A 27,521-nucleotide genomic window follows, 5' to 3' on the forward strand; every position below is an offset into this window, starting at 1 on the left:
ATTTCTAAACTACCTTTTATTTAGGACTTCCCTGGTGGCTCAGATGGTAAAGTGTCTGCAATGCGGGAGACCTGGGTTCAGTCCCTGGGTTGGGAAGGTCTCCTGGAGAAGGAAATGGCAACCCACTCCAGTATTCTGGCCTGGAAAATCCTATGGACTGAGGAGCCTGGTGGGCTACAGTCCATGGGGTCACAAAGAGTCAGACACGACTGAGTTGACTTCACTTTCATGTCTCACTTTCACCCTTTATGTATCTTCAGAGTTTCCCAGGAACCTCTCTATCTCTCCTGCCATATGCACCAGCTACTATTCTGCCTAAAACACCATGACACAAATTTTATGCTTCTGTGGCCATCCTCTGTTGATACAGGGTTTTCTCAAAGGCTTTCAAACTTGGAGAAGCTTTCCAAGTTTCTCCAAAACTTTCAACCCACACAATTGCACTATGAGCAAAGGAAACAGTCTCATCTCTGATGCACTTGTCTCTCACACACACCCCTTAACTCTTTCCCCAGCACTTCCTACTTTTCATACAATGGGACTTTTGTTGGATCATAGCCTCCATTCTTTCTCCATGATGATTCCTTTTTAAAAATAGAGTCTTAGCTTTATTTTCAAATAACTGAAAATTTCCCTTGGTTAATAGAACACTTTCGAAATTTAGATGGCTTCTTTTCCTTTCAAAAGGCCTGAATTTCAAGACAAATGTCTGACAAGGGACTCGAGAAAGTTCACCCGGAGATTTCAAACTTAGCAAAGGTCATTTTCTCCAGGCGGATTATGCCTTCCTGGAAGCAATGATTGCCGCGGACTCAGTGTGCAAGGAGCCACAGGGAAATGGTTTATGAGGAATTAAATACTCACTGGTTTCCTAAGCCAGAAACATTATCCTCATTAAGGTTGTCTAAGCATATTAAATCAGGAAATCTGAGGACTAGTCACAACTTGTCTACTGATATTCTTTGTGACTTAGGACTAATTCCATGATAAGAAAAATAATAGTAGCAGCAACTACTGAGTTCCTCTTTTGCTGGCCAGTGATGCTTTAACTTTTTATACTCCGGTCCCAGCCTCCCAGTTATCATACTTATTCCTTGTCAATACCCTCTAGTCTTTGGCCCCAAGCATTTTATGTGAGAAAATGCAAATTCTTACATACAGATGGCCAAAAAAAGCATATGAAAAGATGCTCAGCATCAAGATGCTCTAATTAATATGCTTTGATGAGCATCAAAGATGCTCTAATTAATAGAGCAATGCAAATCAAAACTACAATGAGACATCACCTAACACCAGTCAGAATGGCCATCATCCAAAAATCTACAAATAATAAATGCTGGGGAGGGTGTGGAGAAATGGAAGCTTCCTACACTGTTGATGGGAACATAAATTGGTACAACCATTATGGAGAACAGTGTGGAGGTTCCTAACAAACTAAAAATAGAGTTATCATATGATCCTGCAATACCACTCCTGCATACACCTAGAGGAAACCATAATTCAAAAAGATACATGCATCCCAATGTTCACTGCAGCACTGTTTACACCAACCAAGATATGGAAGCAATCTAAATGTCCATCGACAGAGAAATGGATAAAGAAGATGTGGTACAAGTATACAATGAAATATTACTCAGCTATTAAAAAGAACAAAATAAAGTCATTTGCAGCAACATGGATGGAGCTAGAGATTGAGTAAAGTAGTCAGAAAGAGAAAAAGAAATATCATATGCTATTGCTTACATGTGGAATCTTTAAAAATGGAATAAATTGTATTTATTTACAAAATAGAAATAGTCACATATGTAGAAAACAGCTTATGATTACTGGTGGGAATGGAGAGGAGGGATAAATTAGTATTGAGTAGATAACGAATAAGGACCTGCTGTACAGCACAGGGAACCCTTTCCAGTGCTCTATAATAACCTAAATGGGAAAAGAATTTTTTAAAAGAGTGGACATATGTATATGTATAACTGATTCACTTTGCTGTGCAGTAGAAAGTAACACAGCATTTTAAACCAACTTTAACCTTTTTCTTTAAAAACTTTTAGAGAAACTTTACTTTTTTAAAATTTATTTAATTGGAGGCTAATTACTTTACAATATTATAGTGGTTTTCCCCATACATTGACATGAATCAGCCATGGGTGTACATGTGTCCCCCATCCTGAACCCCTCACCCACCTCCCTCCCCATCCCATCTCTCTGGGTCATCCCAGTGCATCAGCCCTGAGCACCCTGTCTCATGCAAGAAACTTTTCTTTAAAAAAAGAAATTTAAAAAGAAAGAAAACATAATCTCTTATAATTTAAACTGCTATTGTGCTTTTTGATATTTGCAGTCAACTTTTTTTTCTTTCTTTCTTTTTTTTTTTTTTTTAGTTCTACAAGTTTATTGCTACCAACCCATCTCTCTCCACCTTCATGCATGCGCGTGCTCAGTCATAGAGCCCCATGGACTGCAGATCGCCAGGCTCCTCTGTCCATGGACTTTCCCAGGCAAGAACTGGAGTGAGTTGCCATTTCCTTCTCCAGGTGCAGTTACTTTTTAAACTGATACAAGTGGATGTAAGTGCAGGTAAGTTTGCAAATATTGATGGCAGGATGTTGAGAAACTTTCTAACAGTGTCTACAGGAGATAAGATAAAGCTTAGTTTGAGGGAGTAAATTGTGGGGAAGAACATCTGAGAAAAATAGAACAATTTGACCTTCCTATTGTGGAAACTAAGGGAAAGCGATAACAAGAGATGCTGAAAGAATTCTGAGCATTGTTATGGCAAGACAGTGTTGAAGACAATGTATGTATAGGAGAATCAAGCTGGGAATTACTTTATTTTACTCAGTCAATGCATAAGACCAGAGAAGGCAGGCAATTAAATTGATCTTTAGTGTATGCTTCATAGGAAGGATTTGTGAAGATAAGAAGTTGAAGAGAAAATAATGTATTCTGGATTCCAGCCAGAATAAGGATGGATAGGATGAAGGGAGGAAACCAATCAGCTCACTCTACTACTAAAAATCCTTGCGATGGGCTTCCACTTCTTACAGAAGAACATCCAAATCCTCAACATGCCAACATGGGAATGATCTGACCCATGACTGTTTCTAGCCTCCTCTTGTGTCACTCTTCCTTTTGTGCTCTTCACTGAAGCCATGTACAAAGTGGGCCAGAAGAAAGGAAGCTAAGTATATAGTTTTTGATAAATTTTATTCCATTCCTTTCCCATGTACATCCCCCCAGGCTAGCTTTATAGTCAAATCTTTTTGGCTTCTGCAAGGTCATTTTCCAGTAGCCTGGCCCCTTTTCTCTGTTATTAGCAACACCCAGTGTTAATTTTTTCATCTTTTCTTCTCCTTGAAGCTTAATCAGTCTCCCTGCCTCCATTCTCTTATCTCCTTAATTCATCTTCACATTCACAAATGCCTTGGTTATGTTACTGTTACACAAAGCAAAGCATATTATTCTTCTATTCTGAAAGCTTATTTAACAAAGTACAAGCTCTCCATGTCACGTAAAGTTGTCTACTGTCTGGCCTCAGTTTACCTTTCCAGCTCCCTCTCTCTCTACTCTGCCCTCAGCACTTAATGTTCTAATCAAACTGCGCTTTTCACAACTCCTTAAATAGGTCATATATGTTCATATTTGTTGTTCACATTGTTTTTTCTGCATTGAATCCTCTACTTTCCATCTTCACCTTAAGGGATAGAGTCTTATTTATCCCTTAAGGCCTAGCCTATATGGTATTCACTCCAATCTCCTGCTGACAAGTAATTGCTCCTTTTTGTGCATTACATAGCATGACTTTTGTGCCTTATCACTAATATTTATTTTATTATTTATTTTAATATTTATTAAATATTTTAATATTTAATTTCATATCTTGGTAAACTGTGTGGATGTCTATATCCCTACTAAACTAGATGGTCCATTAGGGTGAAGACTTTGTTCTTAACGACTGTAATGAGAGTTTAGCTCATTGTTTATTGATGAACAACTCCTTGGCTAGAGTGGTAAAGTGAAAAGTGAAAGTGTTAGTCACTCAGCTGTGTCCAACTCTTTTCGACCCTAGGGACTGTAGCCCACCAGGCTTCTCTGTCCATGGAATTCTCCGGGCAAAAGTACTGGAGTGGGTAGCTATTCCCTTCTGCAGAGCAGTAAGGGTGCCCTGAGGCATAGGGCACCTTGGGATTAGGTTAGGGAGTCCCTGAAGTCTCTTGTAGGCAGCATATATTTGGGTCTTGAGTTTTTTTTGGCATCCAGCTGTTCTGTGCTTTTTGATTATTGAGTTCAATCCATTTACTTTTAGGGTAATTATTGATATTTACCTGCCTCCTGAGAAATCTGCATGCAGGTCAAGAAACAACAGTTAGAACCAGACATGGGAAAATGGACTGGTTCAAAATTGGAAAAGGGGTATATCAGGGCTGTATAGTGTCAGCTTGCTTGTTTAACTTATATTCAGAGTACATCATGTGAAATGCAGGGCTGGATGAAGCACAGCTGGAATCAAAATTGCAGGAAGAAATATCAATAACCTCAGATATACAGATGACACCACCCTTATGGCAGAAGGTGAAGAGGAACTAAAGATCCTCTTGATGAAACTGAAAGAGGAGAGTGGAAAAGCTGGCTTCAAACTCAACATTCAGAAAACTAAGATCATGGCTTCTGGTCCCATCGCTTCATGGCAAATAGATGGGGAAATAATGGAAACAGTGGCAGACTTTATTTGGAAGGGGCCTCAAAAATCACTGCAGAGGTAAAAAAAAAAAAAAAAATCACTGCAGAAATTAAAAGCTCCTGTTCCACTGCTGGCACCAAGGTATGTCTGCCTACTACGCAATGCGCAGACTCCTCCTCAGCCCCTTGAAGTATTGTGTTGAATCCCACAGAGGTACTTTTGTTCATAGATAGATGCCTAATTAAATTGTTTAAAAGGAAGGGGACAAAAGTCGATTGTCTTACGATGCTGACATCATTCTCTTGCTTCTGTCTACTATGAATTGGAATGGAAATTATAGTCCATTTAATTAAACTTCTCCAGTTTAAATATAAGGAAACTGAAACATAGTAATGTGAAACAGTTTGGTGTATATTCAGGTGAAAGTGAATTGCTCAGTTCAGTTCAGTTCAGTCGCTGAGTCGTGTCCGACTCTTTTTGACCCCATGAATCGCGGCATGCCAGGCCTCCCTGTCCATCACCAACTCCCGGAGTTCACTCAGACTCATGTCCATCGAGTCAGTGATGCCATCCAGCCATCTCATCCTCTGTCGTCCCCTTCTCCTCCTGCCCCCAATCCCTCCCAGCATCAGAGTCTTTTCCAATGAGTCAACGCTTCGCATGAGGTGGCCAAAGTACTGGAGTTTCAGCTTTAGCATCAGTCCTTCCAAAGAACACCCAGGATTGATCTCCTTTAGAATGGACTGGTTGGATCTCCTTGCACTCCAAGGGACTCTCAACAGTCTTCTCCCACACCACAGTTCAAAAGCATCAATTCTTCGGTGCTCAGCTTTCTTCACAGTCCCACTCTCACATCCATACATGGCCACTGGAAAAATCATAGCCTTGACTAGATGGACCTTTGTTGGCAAAGTAATGTCTCTGCTTTTGAATATGCTATCTAGGTTGGTCATAACTTTTCTTCCAAGGAGTAAGCAACTTTTAATTTCATGGCTGCAGTCACCATCTGCAATGATTTTGGAGCCCCCCAAAAATAAAGTCTGACATTGTTTCCACTATTTCCCCATCTATTTGCCATGAAGTGATGGGACCGGATGCCATGATCTTAGTTTTCACAATATCAAGCTTTAAGCCAACTTTTTCGCTCCCCTCTTTCACTTTCATCAAGAGGCTTTTTAATTCCTCTTCACTTTCTGCCATAAGGGTGGTGTCATCTGCATATCTGAGGTTATTGATATTTCTCCCGGCAATCTTGATTCCAGCTTATGCTTCTTCCAGCCCAGCGTTTCTCATGATGTACTCTGCATATAAGTTAAATAAGGAGGGTGACAATATATACCCTTGATGTACTCCTTTTCCTATTTGGAACCAGTCTGTTGTTCCATATCCAGTTCTAACTTCTGGTCTAACTTCCTGACCTGCATATAGGTTTCTCAAGAGGCAGGTCAGGTGGTCTGGTATTCCCATCTCTTGAAGAATTTTCCACAGTTTATTGTGATCCACACAGTCAAAGGCTTTGGCATAGTCAATAAAGTAGAAATAAATGTTTTTCTGGAACTCTCTTGCTTTTTCCATGATCCAGCGGATGTTGGCAATTTGATCTCTGGTTCCTCTGCCTTTTCTAAAACCAGCTTGAACATCTGGAAGTTCACAGTTCGTATACTGTTGAAGCCTGGCTTGCAGAATTTTGAGCATTACTTTACTAGCGTGTGAGATGAGTGCAATTGTGCGGTCGTTTGAGCATTCTTTGGCATTGCCTTTCTTTGGGATTGGAATGAAGACTCAGCCATGTCCAGTTCTTTTCCACTCGGTGGACTGTAACCCATTAAGGCTCCTCTGTCCATGGGATTCTACAGGCAAGAACACTGGAGTGGGTTGCCATTTCCTTATCCAGGGAATCTTCCTGACCCAGGGATCAAATTCAGGTCTCCCGCATTGCAGGCAAATTCTTTACTGTCTAAATCACCAGGAAATCCCAGGTAAGCAGTTTAAAAAAAGAAATAGCCTACGAGAGATTCCTTCCATTGCTACCTAATCCAAAGTTTCCCAAGTTTAATACAAAATTTTTACACATTTGAGTGTGTGAGACAAAACTGATGGCATCTGGAACCTGTGAGGAGCAATACCCTGATGACCAAAGTCAAAACTCTAAAATATGAAGGAATTCCTTTGCAGTCCAGTGACTGGGACTCTGAGCTTTCACTGCCAATGGTGTGGATTCAATCCCTGGTTGGGGATCTGAGGCCCCACAGGCTGTGAGACAAAAAAAAAAAAAAGAGGTTCTCCTTCAATTCAGGCCCTCATTGCTTTATATCTGATTTTATTAAAACCTTCCGTCCTAGCTTGTTTCCTTGCTTTCATAGTTTCCTCTCTATAAATTCATCTCATAGATCTCTAAGATCATGTGCCACCTCCCTAACCTGAAATGAATGTCTCATTTCATCAGTCACTTAATTTAAAACTCCTGACTATCCTTCATTGGCTTCCAGAATAGAATAATGATTAAAGGATAAGAGACAGGTCTGGATTCAAATCATGGCTCTTCCCTGCCATTTTCTTTGATATTGCAAGCTGTGTTTCAAGTAACTCACTTAAACACCATGGTCTTTGATTTATACAACTGATGAATGGGGATGAGAATTTAAGATTTAGATTCTAGAGTTCAGTTAAATTTAAAAATCTCCCTTCCACATAGCTTAATTACTTGAATAGTTAATGGAAAAGAGCAACTTTTTAAAGCAGCAAAAACATATCAACAGCCACCAAACAAGGGGAAAGTCATGTCATAACCTTCAAAGATTGGGGACTATCAAAGAAAAATACACAAGTTTCCAAAAATGTACAGAACAAAGCTCAGAGCAGTATGGCAAGCCTTTTAACATCAGCCTCCAAACTATGTAGGGAAGATAAATGAACAAGATCCTGAAAACTTTAAACCACCCTCCCAACCTGCCCTGAAACCTGGGAAAGAGAGATTCAGATGAGATATGAAGACAAAGAACTTTGCAAAGGTGCCAAAGTTTTACCCTAACTACCTTTTTGTCCTGCCAGAAAAGGGAACCTTTTGACTCTCTTTCAGCTGGGGAAAAATGGAGAGGATAGCAGAACAATCATAAACAGCCAGAGTTGATTATTTCCAACAATAAATGGGGATTTAGCAGAAAGGAAGAAAAAAAAAAAAGGGAATAATTAGGACAAGAGTCTCTGAGGGAGGCAAAGTAGAGAAGAGGTATTCTTAATGCCTGAAGGGAAGTAACCTACACATGTGTTATTGATACAAGACAAAACTCTCCTTTTCGACTCATGTTTTCCTCGGAGGAAGACAGAGTGGGGGTTGGGAGGAAGAGAAATTGCAAATTGCTGATTGGAAGCAATGGGTGTTTGTGGAAAGGAAAAATTGATAGCATTGAAGTAGACTCCAGTAAAAAAAAAAAAAAACTAAACTAAACAAAGCAAAATTTTAGATTACCTTTACTAAAGGAAACAAAGAAGTCAGGGCTCCAAGATGACCAGAAGGAATAATCCAAAGCCCATTGATATTCTTAGTGTGATAGAAATAAACCCCAGCGGCTGGACAGAGTTTAGCATAGGAAATATTTTACGAAATCCCAGGAGGGCAGAGTGCAGGTATCCAAACAAAGGCTGTACACAGCCACAGCTGAGCTCTTCCCTCCTCTCTGAACCTAAGGTAATAGCTGCTGCTGCTTCTAAGTTGCTTCAGTCTTGTCCAACTCTGTGCGACCCCACAGACGGCAGCCCACCAGGTTCCCCCGTCCCTGGGATTCTCCAGGCAAGAACACTGGAGTGGGTTGCCATTTCCTACTCCAAAGCACGAAAGTGCAAAGTGAAAGCGAAGTCGCTCAGTCGTGTCCAACCCTCAGCAACCCCATGGACTGCAGCCTTCCAGGCTCCTCCGTCCATGGGGTTTGCCAGGCAAGAGTACTGGAGTGGGTTGCCGTTGCCTTCTCCAAAGGTAATAGCTAAACAAGTGGAATTCATCTGCACTATAGCAAAGCAAATAGAAGCTGTTCATATGCCATATAAAAAAGATGAAAAGAAAGGGCACAATAACTTTGCAAACACATATTGGCAAAAATAAATAAATATGGGAAAGGAGAACACAGATGAAGAAAGCATTCTGGAAGTTAGCAGAGCCCCAAAAAGAAAATATTCTTCCTCATACAGACATTAATGAGAACATAAAATTAATTTTTAAAAGTAAGGGGTAAAGCAGTATTAAAGATTAAAAGGGAGAATGCAAATCTCAGAAAAACTGAGAACCATGTAATACTGTATTAGCACTACAAAAGCTAGAAATCACAGAGCTAGCTCTATTGAGTGTAATTTCAAACTCCAAACCCATTCTAATTTAAATTTCTTCTAGCCACTAAGCCACAGAGAAAAATCCACCCACCAAGCAGGAGATGCAGGTTCAATCCCTGGATCAGGAAGATTCCTTGAAGAAGGAAATGGCAACCCACTCCAGTATCCTTCCCTGGGAAATCTCATGGACAGAGGAGCCTGGCAGGCTACAGTCTATGGAGTTGCAAGAGTCAGACACTTAGCGACTAAACAACAACATCCTCTAACCCATGTGGAATATCAGGTCAAAATTAGCTTGTCTTCTTTTCTGGCTCCATCTCATCAATTTTCTAGTCACTGTTTCTAATATCTGGTGGGTGGGAGGGTAAGTAATGTGTGTGTGTGTGTGTGTGTGTGTGTGTGTGTGTGTGTTAGTTGCTCAGTGGTGTCCAACACTGGGACCCCGTGGACTGTAGCCCGCCAGGCTGCTCTGTCCATGGAGTTCTCCAGGCAAGAATACTGTAGTTGGTAGCCGTTTCATTCTCCAGGGGATCTTCCTGACCCAGAGATCAAACCAGGGTCTCCTTCATTGGAAACAGATTCTTTCCTGTCTGAGTTACTAGGGAAGCCCCGCTGGGGTGATGAGGCACAGTTTTTGTGGAGGAACGGTTGTAATCTACCGACAGGACCCTCTAGGTGGCAGTAGTCAATTGCTTACTATGGGGTACTTTTGTCAGTTCTTTATAAATTACATGGTTGCCTGGTCTGCCCTTCTTTCTCTCTGGCTCCTGGATTTCTGGAACCTATTCTCCGTTCCTGCTCCTCAGGTAGCACACATGGTTAGTATCATTTCCACAGAGTCCTTACCAAACCTCAAAAACATATACATTTATCCTGCTATGGGAGGAAGGACAATCCAGTCTCAACGAGAAAGTCTCTTTCTTTCTTTTTTAAAATTGTATTTATTTTTTTATTAGCCGCACTGGGTCTTTATTGCTGCATGGGCTTTATTGGTGCTTCCCTACCAACTGAGCTACTTAAAAAAAAGAAAAGTAATGGACAGTAGTCTGAGCTGATTGCAATATAAATATTTGTCTTTTAAAAAGCTGACAGAACTAGTTTAAGACCATATACTTAGAATGTTCTACATGAATGGTCTGGTACCTGTCTTTAAAATTAGAAGCATATATCATTTTGTTGTCAGCTCTAGAGGCCTCCAATAGAGCATCTTGTTGTTTTTCTACCATACTGTGTTATTTGTCGACATTATCCTGACTTATGTTATTACTGATAGGGTATTTGTGATTTCTGTCAGGCAGAGACTGTATCACCCATTCTTATCTTCTCCACAATGCCTAGGATGGCACCTTGCTCACTGAAAACAGTTTATAAATGCTTGAGAAACTGAGTTTAATTTTAAGAAAGGATCAATTTTTTCCCCTTTCTCCTTTTACCTGTGAACATACTACCCACCTTTCAGTACTGGAATAAGACTACCTTGTCCGTGAAGTGTTTCAGCTTCATTTCAACCCCATTAGTTTCTCCTTGTCTCTGAACTCCTCTAAAACTGTTAATATGATGTTTTGTATCATCCTCCAAATTTTTATTTATCTTAATTCTTCAGGGAGACCTTAAGTTCCTCAAGGATAGGAGTCATCTTACACTTATTTCTTTAGAGAAGGCCTTCACTAACGTTTAATAAACCCTCAAATAAACACCGTGTTAAATCAGATACGTATCTCATCTACATATATTTGAGAAAAGACCACTCCTTTTTTGGCTTGTGTTTTATATTGCCCTGAGCTAATGAAATTCAGACAAGTATCACCATCAGAGGATGTTAGAGCAAGAGCGGACTTCAGAGATTATCAGTTCTGCGCAGTTTACCCCATTTTCATGTAGGATTACGTTACAAAGCCTGCCTCCCTTCACCCTCTGCTGGCCATTCTAGTAACTGCACCTTCTTGCATCTCATTTCAGAATGACTATTTCTCCAAGTTTCTGAATTGTCTAAAGCCAATTTTTTCATTCTACAAAATATAATACCGTTTGTTTATGCTCCAGAAAAATTGAAATTCTACCATTCATAGGTAATATTCATTTAGGCATTTGGGTTCTGGAGCCAGATTTGCTGTGTCCATAAGCCAGATCTTCCATTTCATGGCTTGGGTTTAACATCCTAACATCTCTGGTCCCGGTTTCCTGATCAGACAAAATGAGGAGAAGAAGAATAATGACTTCCTAAGATTGTTTGGAGGCTCAGTGAATTAATGCTGGCATAATACTTGGGATAGTACCTGGGAAAAAGCAAGTTCTCAGTATTCTTATTGTTTGGTGGTGGTGGTGGTGGTAGTTACGTTCAATAACTTTCATGCCAAAGACAAAAGTTTTTTATTTGTTTGTTCTAGAGTACCAAGCTCCTAAAAAAAGGTATTTTTTTAGGATACCTTTTAGGATACACTTCTCTATCTTTAGATTCCCAGCACTGCGCACTGTGCTTGGGACATAGTAATTGCTCAGCAAAGTTTTGTTATATGCAATGTATAAATGAGTGATTATTAAGAATACAGCCTTTGGACTCAGACTGCCGCTGCTGCTGCTGCTAAGTCGCTTCAGTCGTGTCCAACTCTGTGCGACCCCATAGACGGCAGCCCACCAGGCTCCCCCGTCCCTGGGATTCTCCAGGCAAGAACTCAGACTTCTTGAGTTCAAATTCTAGTTCTGCCAGTTGAAACTTAACTTTCTATACTATTATCACATACATAAAATGATAATGATTACAGCTCCTTCTTCATGAGACTGTTGAAAGAATTAAATTATTGTATTCATGGAAAACACATTAAAATCTGATGCACTGTTAATTATTCATAAATGTTCAATGATACTATTTGTAAAGATTTCCCAAAGTAATGTGCACAAAGAATGTCACCTGACATTTCGGTAAACAAAGAATGTTGCAGTCGAAAAGCCATCAGCCTCTGGAGTCACCTGGTGCACGCTGAGGGGATTCAGGGTGGGGAAAAAACAGGATATTGGTCCTAGACAGTTAAGGTGCATATCAAAGGAATAATTTCAATGAGCCCATACTTTAGAAAAGCACAAAATTCATTAACTTGAGACATCTGGGTTATAACTGGGTTATAACTAGCAGTAATCTTTTGATGTTCAACTACCTGTTGTTTTTTGTTTTTCTGCAAAAACTTCTATCTATCCTGCCTCCTTCTTTACTTCTTTGAAACAGTTCCTCAGAGCTGAGAGGCTGTTTGGGGGCTATAACCTTCAGTAATGCCCTGAAGAAAACATAATTCTCAAAATTTAGGTTGTGTGTGTTTTTTAGTCAACAGTTTTGTTCATTAAGTAAGCAGATGTGTAAGACTTCTGAGTCTGAATTCTGACTCATTAGAAATAGAGTCTTGAACCCATTTGTTGTATAGTAAATGCCGTAGAAATTAAAGTTAACAAATGTGAAACTGAGCAGGCCCTCCTGGGTACAAAAGGTTTTCCTTGTCCTCTGTTTCTTATTTGTAAAAAAAGACTGCAAACTCCTAGACCTTTCCTGAGTTCTAGAAGGCAGATTCAGACAGTTACTAGTCAGGAAAGAAAGGGAATGCAGAAGCAAAGAAAAAGTAGTCAAGAAATAATTGTTCTTCAGTCACTACTTTGGGTACAACTCTTTGTCATCGCATGGGCTCTACCCCATCAGGCTCCTCTGTCCGTAGGATTTCCCAAGCAAGCATACTGAAGTGGGTTGCCGTTACCTTCTCAGGGAATCTTTCTGACCCAGGGATCAAACCTGTCTCCTGTTTGGTAGGTGAATTTTTACCACTGAGCCACCTGGGAAGCCCCAAGAAAAACCAGTACAGCAGTAAAGTGGAGTCCTTGCTACTCCTGAAGTGAAGTACATGACAGCATATCTTTGAGTTCTTCTATAGGAATTGAGGCGCTTCCCTGGTGGATGAACAGCGAAGAATCTGCCTGCCAATGCGGAAGATTTGTGTTTGATCCCTGGGTCAGGAAGATCCCCTGGAGAAGGAAATGCAACCCACTCCAGTATTCTTGCCTGGGAAACACCACGGGCAGAGGAGCCTGGTGGGCTACAGTTTATGGGCTCACAAAAGAATTGGACACGACTTAGCAACTCAAACCACAACATAGGAGCTAAGGCCCCTATCCAGGTGGAATTTCATAACTTCAGACTGAGAACAAGATTCCTGGAACATCACTGTTATCTCACCACTAACCAACCCTCTGGGAGCTCAGGTGTTTTGAGCATGAGTTGTCTGTACTTGCTGGGACCTTCAATAAACACTGTACTTTCCTTCACTACAATCCTGTGTCAGTAAGTTGGCATTGTTGGTTGGCAGGGGAGCAGACCAAAGTTTGGTTTGATAACAGATGCTTTGATGATTTATGAGTAGGAAAGATCAACGTGGGCTGCAGCAATATTTCCTGAAAGAAACCATAGGGGAGCAGAATTTGCCACCCTGAAATATGTGTCCTTGGCATATTAATGGATTCAAAGCTGGTTATTTTCTGAATAACAGCAGACAGGGGAAGGGACCTGAAAACCAAGCAGGAGTTGCCTTTTTGCAAGGAATATTTGTAAGGAAAATCTCCTTTTGTAAGGAGATTCTGTAAGGTGTCTCCCTCTCAGAATCCACCTGCAATGCAGGAGACACTAGTTCAATTCCTGGGTCGGGAAGATCCACTGGAGAAGGGATAGACTACCCACTCCAGTATTCTTGGGCTTTGCTTGTGGCTCAGCTGGTAAAGAATCTGCCTGCAATGCAGGAGACCTGTGTTCGATCCCTGGGTTGGGAAGATCCCCTGGGGAAGGGAAAGGCTACCCACTCCAGTATTCTGGCCTGGAGAATTCCATGGACTGTATAGTCCATGGGATTGCAAAGAGTTGGACACGACTGAGTGACTTTCACTTTTACTTTTCACTCCCTTTCAGTGGCTTCCCTGGTGACACAGTGGTAAAGAATCCACTTGCCAATACAGGAGGGTTCCATCCCTGAGCTGGGAAGATTCCATAGAGAAGGAAATGGCGACCCACTCCAATATTCTTGCCTGGGAAATCCCACAAACAGAAGAACCTGGCAGGCTGCAGTCTGTGGGGTGGCAAAAGATCCGGACATGACTTAGCAACTAAAAAACAATAACAATAACTTCCTCTCAACACCTGGGAGAGGAGGATGACCAAATCTGTAGAAATTTTTATCAATGGAGAAGGCAAGGATGTAACCCCTTATCACAGTCATCCACGTTTACTGTGCTTTTCCTGGTAATCTCCTATAACACTCCTCTCACTCAGCATCCTCTTTTGTCTTGAACTGAGGGTGTTGTTGAAGGTGAGGATGAAGTAGAAATTACTAGGCAGTCAGTGTAGAACTCTGAGACCTCAGTCTTGTTTTGAGTAAACATCCCACTCCATTGTCCTTAATTCCTGGAATGTGTCTTTGGTCTGATGGATTATTGACACTGATGGATCCAGGGAAGGGCAGTAATTAAATTCTGTTCCATATGGTTGAGGGAAAAACAAGTGGTGATGATTAATCTTAAACCCATACATCTGGTCCATGGTAAAATGGCCAGAGGGCATGAAAAAGTGGGGAGACTTAATCCAAGGATTAAGGTAGCTTTAGGTGAGTGATCACACCATTGTGATTAACTGGGTCATGAAGATCTTTTTTGTGTGGTTCTTCTGTGTATTCTTGCCACCTCTTCTCAATATATTCTGCTTCTGTTAGGTCCAGACCATTTCTGTCCTTTATCGAGCCCATCTTTGCATGAAATGTTCCCTTGGTATCTCTAATTTTCTTGAAGAGATCTCTAGTCTTTCCCGTTCTGTTATTTTCCTCTATTTCTTTGCATTGATCGCTGAGGAAGGCTTTCTTGTCTCTCCTTGCTATTCTTTGGACCTCTACATTCAAATGGTATATCTTTCCTTTTCTCTTTTGCTTTTCACTTCTCTTCTTTTCACAGCTATTTGTAAGGCCTCCTCAGACAGCCATTTTGTTTTTTGCATTTCTTTTCCATGGGGATGCTCTTGATCCCTGTCTCCAGTACAATGTCATGAATCTCTGTCCATAGTTCATCAGGCACTCTGTCTCTCAGATCTAGACCCTTAAATCTATTTCTCACTTCCACTGTATAATCATAAGGGATTTGATTTAGGTCATATCTGAATGGTTTAATAGTTTTCCCCGCTTTCTTCAATTTAAGTCTGAATTTGGCAATAAGGAGTTCATGATCTGAGCCACAGTCTGCACCTGGTCTTGTTTTTGCTGACTGTATAGAGCTTCTCCATCTTTGGCTGCAAAGAATATAATCAATCTGATTTTGGTGTTGACCATCTGGTGATGTCCATGTGTAGAGTCTTCTCTTGTGTAGTTGGAAGAGGGTGTTTGCTATGACCAGTGCGTTCTCTTGGCAAAACTCTATTAGCCTTTGCCTTGCTTCATTCTGTACTCCAAGGCCAAATTTGCCTGTTACTCCAGATGTTTCTTGCCTTTCTACTTTTGCATTCCAGTCCCCTATAATGAAAAGGACATCTTTTTTGGTTGTTAGTTCTACAAGGTCTTGTAGGTCTTCATAGAACCGTTTAATTTCCACTTCTTCAGCGTTACTGGTTGGGGCACGGACTTGGATTACCGTGATATTGAATGGTTTGCCTTGGAAACGAGCAGAGATCATTCTGTTGTTTTTGAGATTGCATCCAGGTACTGCATTTTGGACTCTTTTTGTTGACTATGATGGCTACTCCATTTCTTCTAAGGGATTCCTACCCGCAGTAGTAGACATAATGGTCATCTGAGTTAAATTCACCCATTCCAGTCCATTTTAGTTCGCTGATTCCTAGAATGTCAACGGTCACTCTTGCCATCTCCTGTTTGACCACTTCCATCTTGCCTTGACTCATGGACCTGACATTCCAGGTCCCTATGCAATATTGCTCTTTACAGCATTGGACCTTGCTTCTATCACCAGTCACATCCACAACTGGGTGTCATGTTTGCTTTGTCTCCATCCCTTCATTCTTTCTGGAGTTATTTCTCCACTATCTTCAGTAGCATATTGGGCACTTACCGACCTGGGGAGATCCTCTTTCAGTGTCCTATCTTTTTGCCTTTTCATACGGTTCATGGGGTTCTCAAGGCAAGAATACTGAATGGTTTGCCATTCCCTTCTCCAGTGGACCCCATTCTGTTAGCCCTCTCCAGCATTACCCGTCCATCTTGGGTGGCCCCCCATGGCATGGCCTAGTTCACTGAGTTAGACAAGTCTATGGTCCATGTGATCAGATTGGCTAGTTGTCTGTGATTGTGGTTTCAATCTGTCCGCCCTCAGATGCTCACTCTCAGTACCGTCTTTCTTGGATTTCTCTTACCTTGGATGTGGGGTATCTCTTCACAGCTGCTCCAGCAAAGCGCAGCCGCTGCTCCTTACCTTGGACGTTATCATATGACCTTGAGTTATCATGAAGTGAAGTGAGGTGAAGTGAAGTCGCTCAGTTGTGTCCAACTCTGCGACCCCATGGGCTGTAGCCTGTCAGGCTCCTTCGTCCATGGGATTTTCCAGGCAACAATACTGGAGTGGGTTGCCATTTCCTTCTCCAGGGATCTTCCCCATCCAGGGATCGAACCCAGATCTCCCGCATTGTAGGCAGACCCTTTTACCGTCCGAGCCACCAACAATTCTACTCCTAGGTATATACACATACATCCATATATGTACATGTACAGATATGGAGCAGCATTATTCCTAATAGCCAAAAAGTGAAAAGCACACAAATGTCTATCAACTGATGAATGCGTAAGTAAAATGTGGTATGCATAGATGCAATAGAATATTATTCAGCCATAAAGAGGAATGAATGTATCAGTAGACACATTTAACATGGATAACCTTGAAAACATGATGTTATGTGAAAAGAAACCAGTCACAAAAGACCACATATTTTATGATTCCATGTATATGAAATGTACAGATTTGGAAAATCTAGGGAAACAGAAAGTAGGGAGAAGGGAGAGAGAAGGTGGGAATGTAGAATGACTGCTAACAGGTATGGAGTTTCTTTTAGGGATGATGAAATGCTCTAACATTAGATAGTTGTGATGGTCATATAATCCTGTGAGCAGACTAAATACCATTACATTACGTGGTCTTTAGTGCATTTTTTAAGTGTGAATTTTACAGTCTGTGAATTATATCTCAGTGACTCTTGAGAGTCCCTTGGACTGCAAGGAGATCCAACCAGTCCATTCTGAAGGGGATCAGCCCTAGGATTTCTTTGGGAGGAGTGATGCTAAAGCTGAAACTCCAGTACTTTGGCCACCTTATGCGAAGACTTGACTCATTGGAAAAGACTCTGATGCTGGGAGAGATTGGGGGCAGGAGGAGAAGGGGACGACAGAGGATGAGATGGCTGGATGGCATCACTGACTCGATGGACGTGAGTCTGAGTGAACTCCAGGAGCTGGTGATGGACAGGGAGGCCTGGCGTGCTGTGATTCATGGGGTGGCAAAGAGTCAGACATGATTGAACGACTGAACTGAACTGAACTGAACTGAAGTTATAAAGAAAAACAAGAGAGAGGGGATGGAAGAGAGGAAGGTACTATAGATAAGAGGAGAGGAAAGAAAATGAAAACACAGAAAATAAAGAGCTGCTATTGGGAGTTTTCTCCACAATAAGGAATAAAGTATAAAGGAAGGGACAGAGAGACATTTAGATGTGGTTTCAGAATGGAAGATAATAAATCAATAGAAGAGAAAGAGATTTAACAGATCATAACCATGGATTATAAAGAATGTCTACAATTTCCTTGGAGAGATGTAAGTAAAAGATTACAATTCCTCTTATTTAATACTTTCATTTTTATACTATGCGTACATAACTCTGTAGAGACTGGGCTCTGTGGGGCCTAACCCTTTATTAACATTATAAAAGAGGTTTGTACAAGGCTGGTATATTTTAAATGGATAACAAACACAGACCTATTATATAGCACTTAGACCTTTGCTCAATGTTATATGGCAGCCTGCATGGGAGTGGGGTTTGGGGTAGAATGGATACATGTATATGTATGGCTGAATCCCTTTGCTATTCACTTGAAACTATCACAACATTGTTAACCAGTTATACTCCAATACAAAGTTAAAAGTTAAAAAAAAAAAAAGGCTTGTACAGAGAGCATACAGGAGAAATTATTTTATTTGACAGATAGCCCTGGGAATTTCACCAAAGGTGATATTTGAGCTGCCTTTCCTTAGGATAAATAAAAATCAGATGGAGATCCAAGAGGCAGGGTATTATGTACAGAGGGATTAGTTCATGCAAAAACATGCTAGAGAAGTACGAGAAATAGGAGGTGGAGCAATCAGATGGGCTAGAAATTAAAAGTTCTTTCCTGTTAGACAATTAGGTTTCAACTCTATCCTACAAATAACAAGACAGGGAAGATGATGAAATTAGCAACCTTCAGATTGTCATTTTAGAAAGATAAAGCCTTTATGATGCCTAGATAATTCTCTTTGTACCTAGTTTTTTGAGAGATTTTATTTTAAAAAACATATTTATTTATTTAGGGGTATTATTGGGTATTGGGTCTTCAAAATTTAGGGGTGAGTGATGAGGGCCTAAATTAGGATGAAAGTTGAAAGTGTTGAAAATGTTAATCCTTCAGCCATGTCCTACTTCTGGAGACCCCATTGACTGTAGCCATGTCAGGCTCCTCTGTCCACAGAATTCTCCAGGCAAGACTACCAGAGTGGGGAGCCATACCCTTCTCCAGAGGATCTTTCCAATCCAGGGATCCAACCCTAGGGCTCTTCCACTGCAGGCAGACACTTTACCATCTAAGCCATCAGGGAAGCCCCCTCAATTAGGATATGGCCAACAAAAATGAAAAGTACTAGGAACCCTGGGAAGCATCCATACCCTCGAATCACACTGGGCTTTTATTAGCTTTCACAAATACACAGCTTTACAAATTGCCGGGCATTGTAACACCATGGTTATCTCAGTGAAAGTGAAGTCACTCAGTTGTATCTGACTCTTTGCGACCCCACAGACTGAGTCAGACACGACTGAAGTGACTTAGCAGCAGCAGCAGCTGCTGACTGGAGCCTAAGGCTCCTCTGTCCATGGGATTTTCCAGGCAATAGTACTGGAATGGACTGCCATTTCCTTCTCCAGGGGATCTTCCCAACCTAGGGATCGAACCCAGGGCTACCGCATTGTAGACAGACGCTTAACCGTCTGAGCCACCAGGGAAGTCATAGTAATAAATAGCCTTGGGAAGATTCAGAAATGTTGTGATCTCTCAGGTGATTACATTCCTCTTTGATTTAAATCACAAACATCCTTCTGCTTTGGGTCCAGTGTTTCAGAGAAAAGTACCCTTTGACCCCTCGAAGCAGAAACGATTTGAGTCTGATAGGTGTCTCCGGATAAAAGTCAAGATCGAAAACCAGCAGACGCCTTTCTGCCAAACTCCTCACCAAGCCCTCTCACCCAGATTCTCGGCCTGCTACGTGACCCTTGCCTGCAGTCTGCCCAGTGCCCGCCTCCGCCACCATTCGCCCTCCAGGTTGTCTCCGCATGGCTGTCACCCCCGGTCTTCACCCAACAGGGCTCGTCGACTGAATTCAAAGGACCGACGGGAAGATATGCTTTTTCAGGGAAACTCATTGCGTCCCCTCAGGCACCTAGAGCACATTAGACCTCACTCCAAGATGGCGGCGGCCGCAGAGAGGACCATTGCCTATTGAGCATGCGTTGAACTAAGCCATGCAGGCTGCCACCTCCTCAGTCTTTCGTTTTCCTTTCTGTCCCTTCCAACTGAGGCCCCGCCCACAACTTTAGGCAGGGGCAGATGAGTGCCTAGCCAGGCGCGTCCGTGGAGTTGTCACAACCGGGTTAGAGACTGCATAACCGGACCGGCAGTCACCATGATCACGCTGTTTAGGCGAAGCTGCGGGGTGAGAGGAAGAGCAGGGCTCGGCGCGGGTGGGAAGTGGAGGTTGTGGTGTTCGGGAGGAGGCTGGGCGGGGTGGGGAGTTGCTGTAAGGAAGGAGCCCAATCATCAGGCGCCTTGGCACCCGCTTACCCCGCTCCTGGTAGGAACCAGGATTCCGGACCCTCGCCTGGCTTTCGCGCCCACCCATTCCTCGCACTGTGGGATGGAACGCTGTCTGGGTTTTCAGTTTCCTGTATCTCCTTGGCAATTGCCCCGTATATAGATTGTGTCCCCTTTTCAGAATATCTCTTTTCTTTCTCTGGCCCGAGAACCTTCCAAAGATTTCCCGGAGGAGTCTTGTCATATCCTGAAGTAAACCCGTCTTTTAATTGGCCAGGGCCTAAAGATTACAACCGTGTCTTTGCTGAGCTAGTTTATTTTCTCTTGGAGGACACTCTCTTGGCTCTCCGTCTCTACACTAAGAAGGAAGTCTTCTGTGATGTATTTACCACAAAGTGCAGAATTCAGATAGTCTTTCCCTTGGGTGCCTGCCAAGTAAGGAGGAAAAGGAAAATGGAGCAGGTGTTCCTTAGGATACTTAATATATTTTAATACCCATTTGGTTTTACAGTATGGAGGGAGGTGCTTCCAGGTTGTGTACGTAAATAAAGGAGAAAAGAAAATCCCAGAGCAGAATTTTCTGTAAAGCTCGTCTGTTTATTCTAGTGTCTCACAGATTTTAAATTGTCTCAGCTACTAGATACAGTTGGCTATCTTAAATATTATTGCCATTTATATGTTATTTATAATTGAGAAAAGTATGTCTTGTACCAAAATAGTGTCAGGTTTAGAGTAATTTAATGGATTATTGCCCAGTATTTGTCATTGCTATACAAGTTAATGGGTGCTGAAGGCAGAAATTGAGGGATTTTAAAAATGATTTTAAATGCTGATACCAGGAAAAAAGACCTGGATTTCTCAATCTCGGGGCGGGGGCGGGGAGTGGGGGGTTGTTGCAGGGACGAAATAGATACAGAAAAACCTGATCCAGAAAATTTACGCCACTTTGACACTCCCATATAACTCAGACTTTTAATTCCTAAGAAATATGCAAAAGTTTTCAATTATAGCTGTGCTGTTATTGAAAAGTTAATGCTTTATTAAAGTTGCTACCCTTGGAGGTTTTGAATTCCATATTTCTGGCGGAGAACCCAGAGTTAATAACATTTATAGACGGTTTTGCTTCCAGGACATTAACTTACTTTGATCATCTCGACAGTTACCCAGTAAGGTTAACCTCATTTTCCAGGTTTGGAAAGAAGTTAATAAACAAGTTTGTGGACATTATTCCCTGGCTGTAACTACCTTTATACTTTGTTTATGTAACAGATTTTCCTGTAGGGTCATATGTAAACTCTTTGTAAATTATTTTAAATACACTGATAATTCCCTATTTAAAATCTCAACAAACCATTTACCTATATTGAGAGGTCTGATTTTATACCATTCTGTCTAAACACATTTAGAAGAGGTTTTTAGTTTGATTTTCGTGCAATGTTTTTTCTTTATAGAATCTAATAGCAAATTAGGATACTTGAATTGAAAGAGCAGTATAGCAAGGTGATTGATGGCACGAATTCTTCATCATAAATGTTAAGGTAATAATCCTGGCTCCTAATAGAGTGACCTTGGCCAATTTTACTTGACCTTTCTGAGCCCCAGTTTCTTCATATACAAAATAGGAATAAAAATAATTCCTTAGTTTTAGGATTGACTCAGATTCAGGTGCATTAATACATGGAATGTGACTGAACAAGAATAGGTTTGGTGGAGAATGAGTACCTGAGAAACCATGTTTTAACTCCGAAATAAAATTAATGAAAATTACAAAGAAAATGTGAATTTCTATATTCTGTAATTTTAAAAAATTGTAGTATAAAATATATTATTGAAAGGGTTATTTAAATTAATACATTTGATAGTCTATGTTGTCACTTTACATGCAGGTAATTCTGTTTACAAGTTGAAGTTGTTATCTACAAAGTGGACCGTTTCTTTTCACAGATTTTGAAAAACATAAGCAAGTTCAGTCCTTCATCTTTTAGTAGATTGTTGAATTTCTCTTTTCTTTCAGTGTCTAGCTTAGTAAAATTTAGTTCTGTCAAATTCCTTAAACTGTAAATTGTGTAATTTTGGCTCTCCTTAAACATTTACTCAAGAGTTCCAGTATGGTTTCCAGTTTGATAACTTTAATAAATGCAAGTGGTTACTTTTTGTGTATACTGAACCGTTATGAGTATAAAAATAGATTGCAAAGGAACAATATCTGATTATATCCTTTCTTTCTATGAATATAAAAATAGGTTGCAAATAATATCTGATTATATTTTTATATATCTTTTTGAAGAAATATGAGTAGATTTCAGAAATTAAGACAAATAGTTGAGTAATGGTTTAAAATAGGGTTAGGAAACTTTTTTGTAAAGAGAGTAAATATTTTTGGCTTTGTGGACCATGTGGTTTCCCAGCTCTGCTGTGATAGCAGCAATAGACAATGTGGTCTGACTGTGTTCCAACAGAATTTTATTTATAAAACTGGGGGGTACCATAGTGTGCTGACCCTTGGCTCAGAACATTCTAAGAATACTTACAGACAACAGCAGAAAATATATAGCATGCTTTCAGGCTAATTTGTTTTGTTCAAGTGAGAAATCTTACAAAATGGAGTTCTTCAAGGGGAAGATTCCCAGAGACATTCTTGGGAGTCTACCAGGGACAGGGAACCAAAGTTGATAAATGAGGCAACTCTTGAATGTAGAGTGATACTATTCATTTTTGCCCCCTATTGCAATTCCCCAGTTACAAGGTGTTCTGGTGCTTGAAGGTGAGATTTCTGGAACAGTGGTTCTAAGTCTACTACTATCTCTGACTCTTACTTGTCTTGGAAATATTCCATTTTAGTAGTACAAAGCTACTGATTAGTTTTATTTGCATTGCATTTTTTTAAAAAAATTCCTTTATGATAGGTGTTAAAACATCTGATAATTGACTTAATACAAAAATCAAATTATGGTTGAAGGCATTTAAGTAATGACTTAAACTGTTTTCCTGAATATGGTCAAACAAGTTGCTCTGTTTACTTGTAAATACTTATCAGTATTCTACTTGACTGATGTTTAAATTCCCAAATTTGTTGTAATAAAATTACTCTTTACAGGTACTGAGAAGTCTTTCTCGTTTTGGCTGGAGATCACAACATACAAAAACTGTGGTACAATGTGAGCCAGGATCAGGACTTAGTTTTGGTATATATTTTGTTTTGTGTTTTGATTTTAAACTTGTATTTGTTATATATATATGAAACTTTTTAAAAAAGACTTTCTATTTCATTATTTATTTATTATTGGCTGCCACATGGCATATGGGACCTTAGTTCCCTGACCAGGGATTACACCTGTATTCCCTGCAGTGGAAGCTGGAGTCTTAACTATTGGATCAACAGAGAAGTCCATATATGCGACTTTTTATATGTAATTATCTGGAATATGTTTGTAAACAAATTTAGTAATGTCTGTCACCACTTGTAGATTGTTCACTGTTAGTCACACCCATCCTTTCTGATCTTATTTTCTTCTTCAAGCTATAGTACCCTATACATACATCTGTCTTAGCAGCATGTATATATATTCCTGCCATTTTTAAGTAGATAAGTTCAGTTCAGTTGCTCAGTCATGTCCGACTCTTTGCGACCCCATGAATCACAGCACACCAGGCCTCCCTGTCCATCACCAACTCCTGGAGTTCACTCAGACTCATGTCCATCGAGTCGGTGATGCCATCCAGCCATCTCTTCCACTGCCATCCTCTTCTCCTCCTGCTGGGGTCCAGCCCCGGTGGATCCAGGGAATTCGAAGTGGGGATGGCGTTGGCGAGGAAAAATTATTTATTTATTAATATAAGATTTGATTAGGAAGAAATAGTGTAGTAGGAAAATTAAGTGGAGAAACAAGGCTGAATAACTTGGCTTACAGGGAAGGCCAGTAAAGTTCCAGACAAGGAGCTTGCACCATCTACGTTGGGCCACCAGCGCCCACTTGAATATAGAAGGGTGCCCCACCTTAGGCTCCCTTTCTCGTGGGTCTTAAAAGCCAGGAAAAGTAAGTCAACTTGGTGAGCCACTCCGCTCCAGATGGGAATTCAGCCTGAAATTAGAGTAAAGAGTAGAGGGAGGGAGAGGGAGAAAAAGAGAAAGAGACACGGGGGGAGCCAGATTCCCAAGAAACTAGGCCGAGAGACTAGTCTAAGAAACTGGTCCATCCTTTATTGTTCAGAAGGTTCTTTATACTTTTGATAATACATGGAGATCAATGGGTAACACAAAGTTATGCAGCGTTAGAGAGGGAGAGGGAGAAAAAGAGAAAGAGACACGGGGGGAGCCAGATTCCCAAGAAACTAGGCCGAGAGACTAGTCTAAGAAACTGGTCCATCCTTTATTGTTCAGAAGGTTCTTTATACTTTTGATAATACATGGAGATCAATGGGTAACACAAAGTTATGCAGCGTTAGCAGTCCAGACTTTTATCAAAACCAGGCTTTTCTCTCTGCATACCTAATTGTATACACAAGTCTTAGGTGATTTACATCATCTTCTGGCCAAAAAGGGCCAATTAACATTTTACAGCCTTTTTTCTGATGAGGGTTTGTTAACTAGAAGACTTACTTGTGTTGATCTTCCCAAAGTCCGGTGCCACTCTCAGAAAGCACTAAAGAAAGTTACATTCTTACATAGCAAAGATACAGCAATTTGTAACAAGTAAAAGGAGTACAGTGATTTATAACAAAAGAAAAGTAATTAACTCAAAAGTCTGGTGTTGCTAACATCAAAACTACTATATATCTTTTTCTACATCCCGATTACATGGATTAACATCCTCCCAGGTGCCTAAAAGATAAAGAATATGGAGGCCTGGCGGCAATCATTGAGTCAACAGTGAAAACCCGTCACCGATATGATTTTTAGCTCTTTAGAAAAGGCTCTGTATCTTTAAGATCCTCAGCATTTAAAGGAATGGTAAAAACACAATCTTGTAAATCAATCACAATTATGTTATACCCCTCTGGAATGGCTACTGGGGAAGGGAGCCCAGGTTGTAAAGCCCCCATGTCCTCCATGGTGGCATTAATTGCTCTCAAATCCTGTAAAAGTCGCCATTTACCAAATTTTTTCTGAATGACAAAAATAGGAGTGTTCCAGGGGCTATTGGAGGGCTGTCTGCTATTTACCTAATCCTTTTGATGGATCATAGCCCATTTGCAGCATCTGAGAGGTTACTTTATCATCAGGGCTAAAAAGTAACACTCCCATTTGAGATAGCACGTCCCTTCCCCACAGGATAAAGGGGAGGGAAGGAATGACATAAGATTGGAAAGTTCCACAGGTATCCTCAAATTGCCAATCTATAATTTTTGCACTTTTGGCTACTGTGGGGGCTCTTCTTATCCCCACCAAGTTATTTTCAGTAGTATGTGTGGGCCAGGAGCTGGGCCAGTCTTTTCCTGAAATGCAAGAAACATCTGCTCCTGTGTCTAATAACCCCGCAATAGACTTGCCATTAATCAGGATAGTTTTCATAGGACGTTTCTGAGTAATTTCTGTTATCCAAAAAACCGTATCGCTAGACCCAAATCCTTTCTCCTGCCTTTCACTCTGAGTAGCTATGTGCCCTATGGCAGCGCAGTAAGGCAAAAGCAAAAGCTGTGCTATTCTTTGTCCCTGATGAATTTGGAATTTAGTTGAGGGTGAAATCATTATCTGGATTTCTCCTGTATAATCTGAGTCAACTACTCCAGGGATAATTGTGAGACCTTGCATAGCTATGGAATTTCTGCCTAATATAATTCCCACTAAACCTGTTGGTAATGGGCCTTTAACTCCTGCAGGGATTTTTATAGTGGGGCTATCTGGTGTTAATATTGTTGAGGTGGTGGAACTGAGGCCCAGTCCTGCGCTGCCTGGGGTTGCTCTGATGAGTTCTGCGACGGGACGAAGGGAATGAATGGGTTCAGTGAAGCTGCCCCAATTGTTGTCGGGGCCTGGGGCTGGCCCCTCAATCCGTTTCCCGACTGCTGGTTAGGGCCCAGAAAAGCTCCATTTCTATGGAATTGTGACCTACATTCTTTTGCCCAATGATATCCTTTTTGACAACGAGGGCAGAGAGACCTAGGGAGATTAGCAGACACAGCTGGGGAGGAAGAATTCGGCAGAGAAGAACCGGCTGCTTTTTGGGGACAAGCGCGCATAAAGTGCCCTTCCCGTCCGCAAGAGAAGCAGGCCTTGAATAAACCAATATTCTGGCCTGGACCACTGGAATGACTCTTTGACAGGTTATTCCTGTTTGTAAAAAGGCCTGTACTGCCTGCTGATAAGAATTTCCTTTTATGGCTGCAGCTATGGCAATGCCCTGCATCATTGCTGGTCCTACATCTGTACATTGCCTGATATAATCTATTATTTGCCCAGCTTTTTTTTTAATAGGACGTAGAATAGCCTGGCAGGTAGAATTAGCATTTTCAAATGCCAGTGTTTTATCAGTATTCCAGCTGCCTCAGTATTGGAAATTACTCTGTGGACTGCCTCTGCAAGTCTTGATATAAAGTCATCATATGGCTCTTCTGGTTTTTGTTTAACATTTGGGAAGGAAGAGGTTGATTCTTTTTCCCTTCAGGTAACAAGCGCCAAGCCCCGAGGGCGCAGGCGGTTACTTGGTTTAGAGTGTTTCTGTCTAATCCCATCTGATCTCTAAGTGTTCCAAAATCATTAGTCCCTGCCAACATACTTTTTTACAATGTATCTTGGGCCGTATCTTTGATTAGCATCAGCCTGTTTTGGGGCAAGATCTTCATATTCAGCTCTCCAAAGTACATATTGCCCTCCAGACAGACAAGCTTTAGCGACTGTCTTCCAGTCATGGGGTGTCATCCATTTTCCCTGCTAAAGCCTCTACCAATGATACAGTGTACGGGGCTTTAGGCCCATACAAAGCACAAGCCTGTTTGAGTTCTTATCATTTTCATTGGAATGGGTTCCCAGTGGGGGGCTCCTCCCCCACCACTTCTATCAAATATTATGGGGAGACAAGCCTCAAGGTGGGGGTCAAATTCATCATCGGGGCTAGAGAAAACCCTTCTTCGGGGAACTTCTAGTGGAGACCCCTCACCCTTACAGGGAGGAGGGGGGCAAGGGGTGTCCTATGTCACTTTCTTCATACTTTGGGGATTTTTTATCTGTTTGGTGTTTAGATCTTATGGATGTTTTATCTGGGGATGTCTGCCTTAAGCTCCTAGAGGCGTATGACGTGATAGGGGACATTTCTCTTGAGCCTCTGGAAGCAGAAGGCTTAATTGAGGAAATTTCTCTTGAGTTCCTGGGAGCAGGTGGTCTGGTTGGGGAAGTTTCTCTTAAACTCCTTGGAGCAGATGATCTAATTGGAGAAGTTTCTCTTAAACTCCTTGGAGCAGGTGATCTAATTAGAGAAGTTTCTCTTAAACTCCTTGGAGCATCTTTATTT

The 27,521-nt window shown here is 41.1% G+C and overlaps 1 protein-coding gene across 2 annotated transcripts in view; it reads left to right on the forward strand.

The window, feature by feature from the left end:
* LOC138442768 (medium-chain specific acyl-CoA dehydrogenase, mitochondrial-like) overlaps nucleotides 1–27,521 on the forward strand; it is an 88,360-nt gene that overhangs the window by 15,887 nt on the left and 44,952 nt on the right. Inside the window, exons 1-2 of one of the 2 annotated variants that reach the window (XM_069594824.2) lie at nucleotides 19,902–19,975; nucleotides 23,171–23,258. In XM_069594824.2, coding sequence (XP_069450925.1) covers nucleotides 19,946–19,975; nucleotides 23,171–23,258 — 118 coding nt within the window. In that variant the 5' untranslated portion in view covers nucleotides 19,902–19,945. Of the gene's footprint in view, nucleotides 1–2,384; nucleotides 2,581–19,901; nucleotides 19,976–23,170; nucleotides 23,259–27,521 lie in introns of those variants that run through there. The other variant, XM_069594817.1, reaches the window with a different exon arrangement.

The sequence above is a fragment of the Ovis canadensis genome, chromosome 1, assembly GCF_042477335.2.
Source record: "Ovis canadensis isolate MfBH-ARS-UI-01 breed Bighorn chromosome 1, ARS-UI_OviCan_v2, whole genome shotgun sequence".
NCBI lineage: Eukaryota > Metazoa > Chordata > Mammalia > Artiodactyla > Bovidae > Ovis > Ovis canadensis.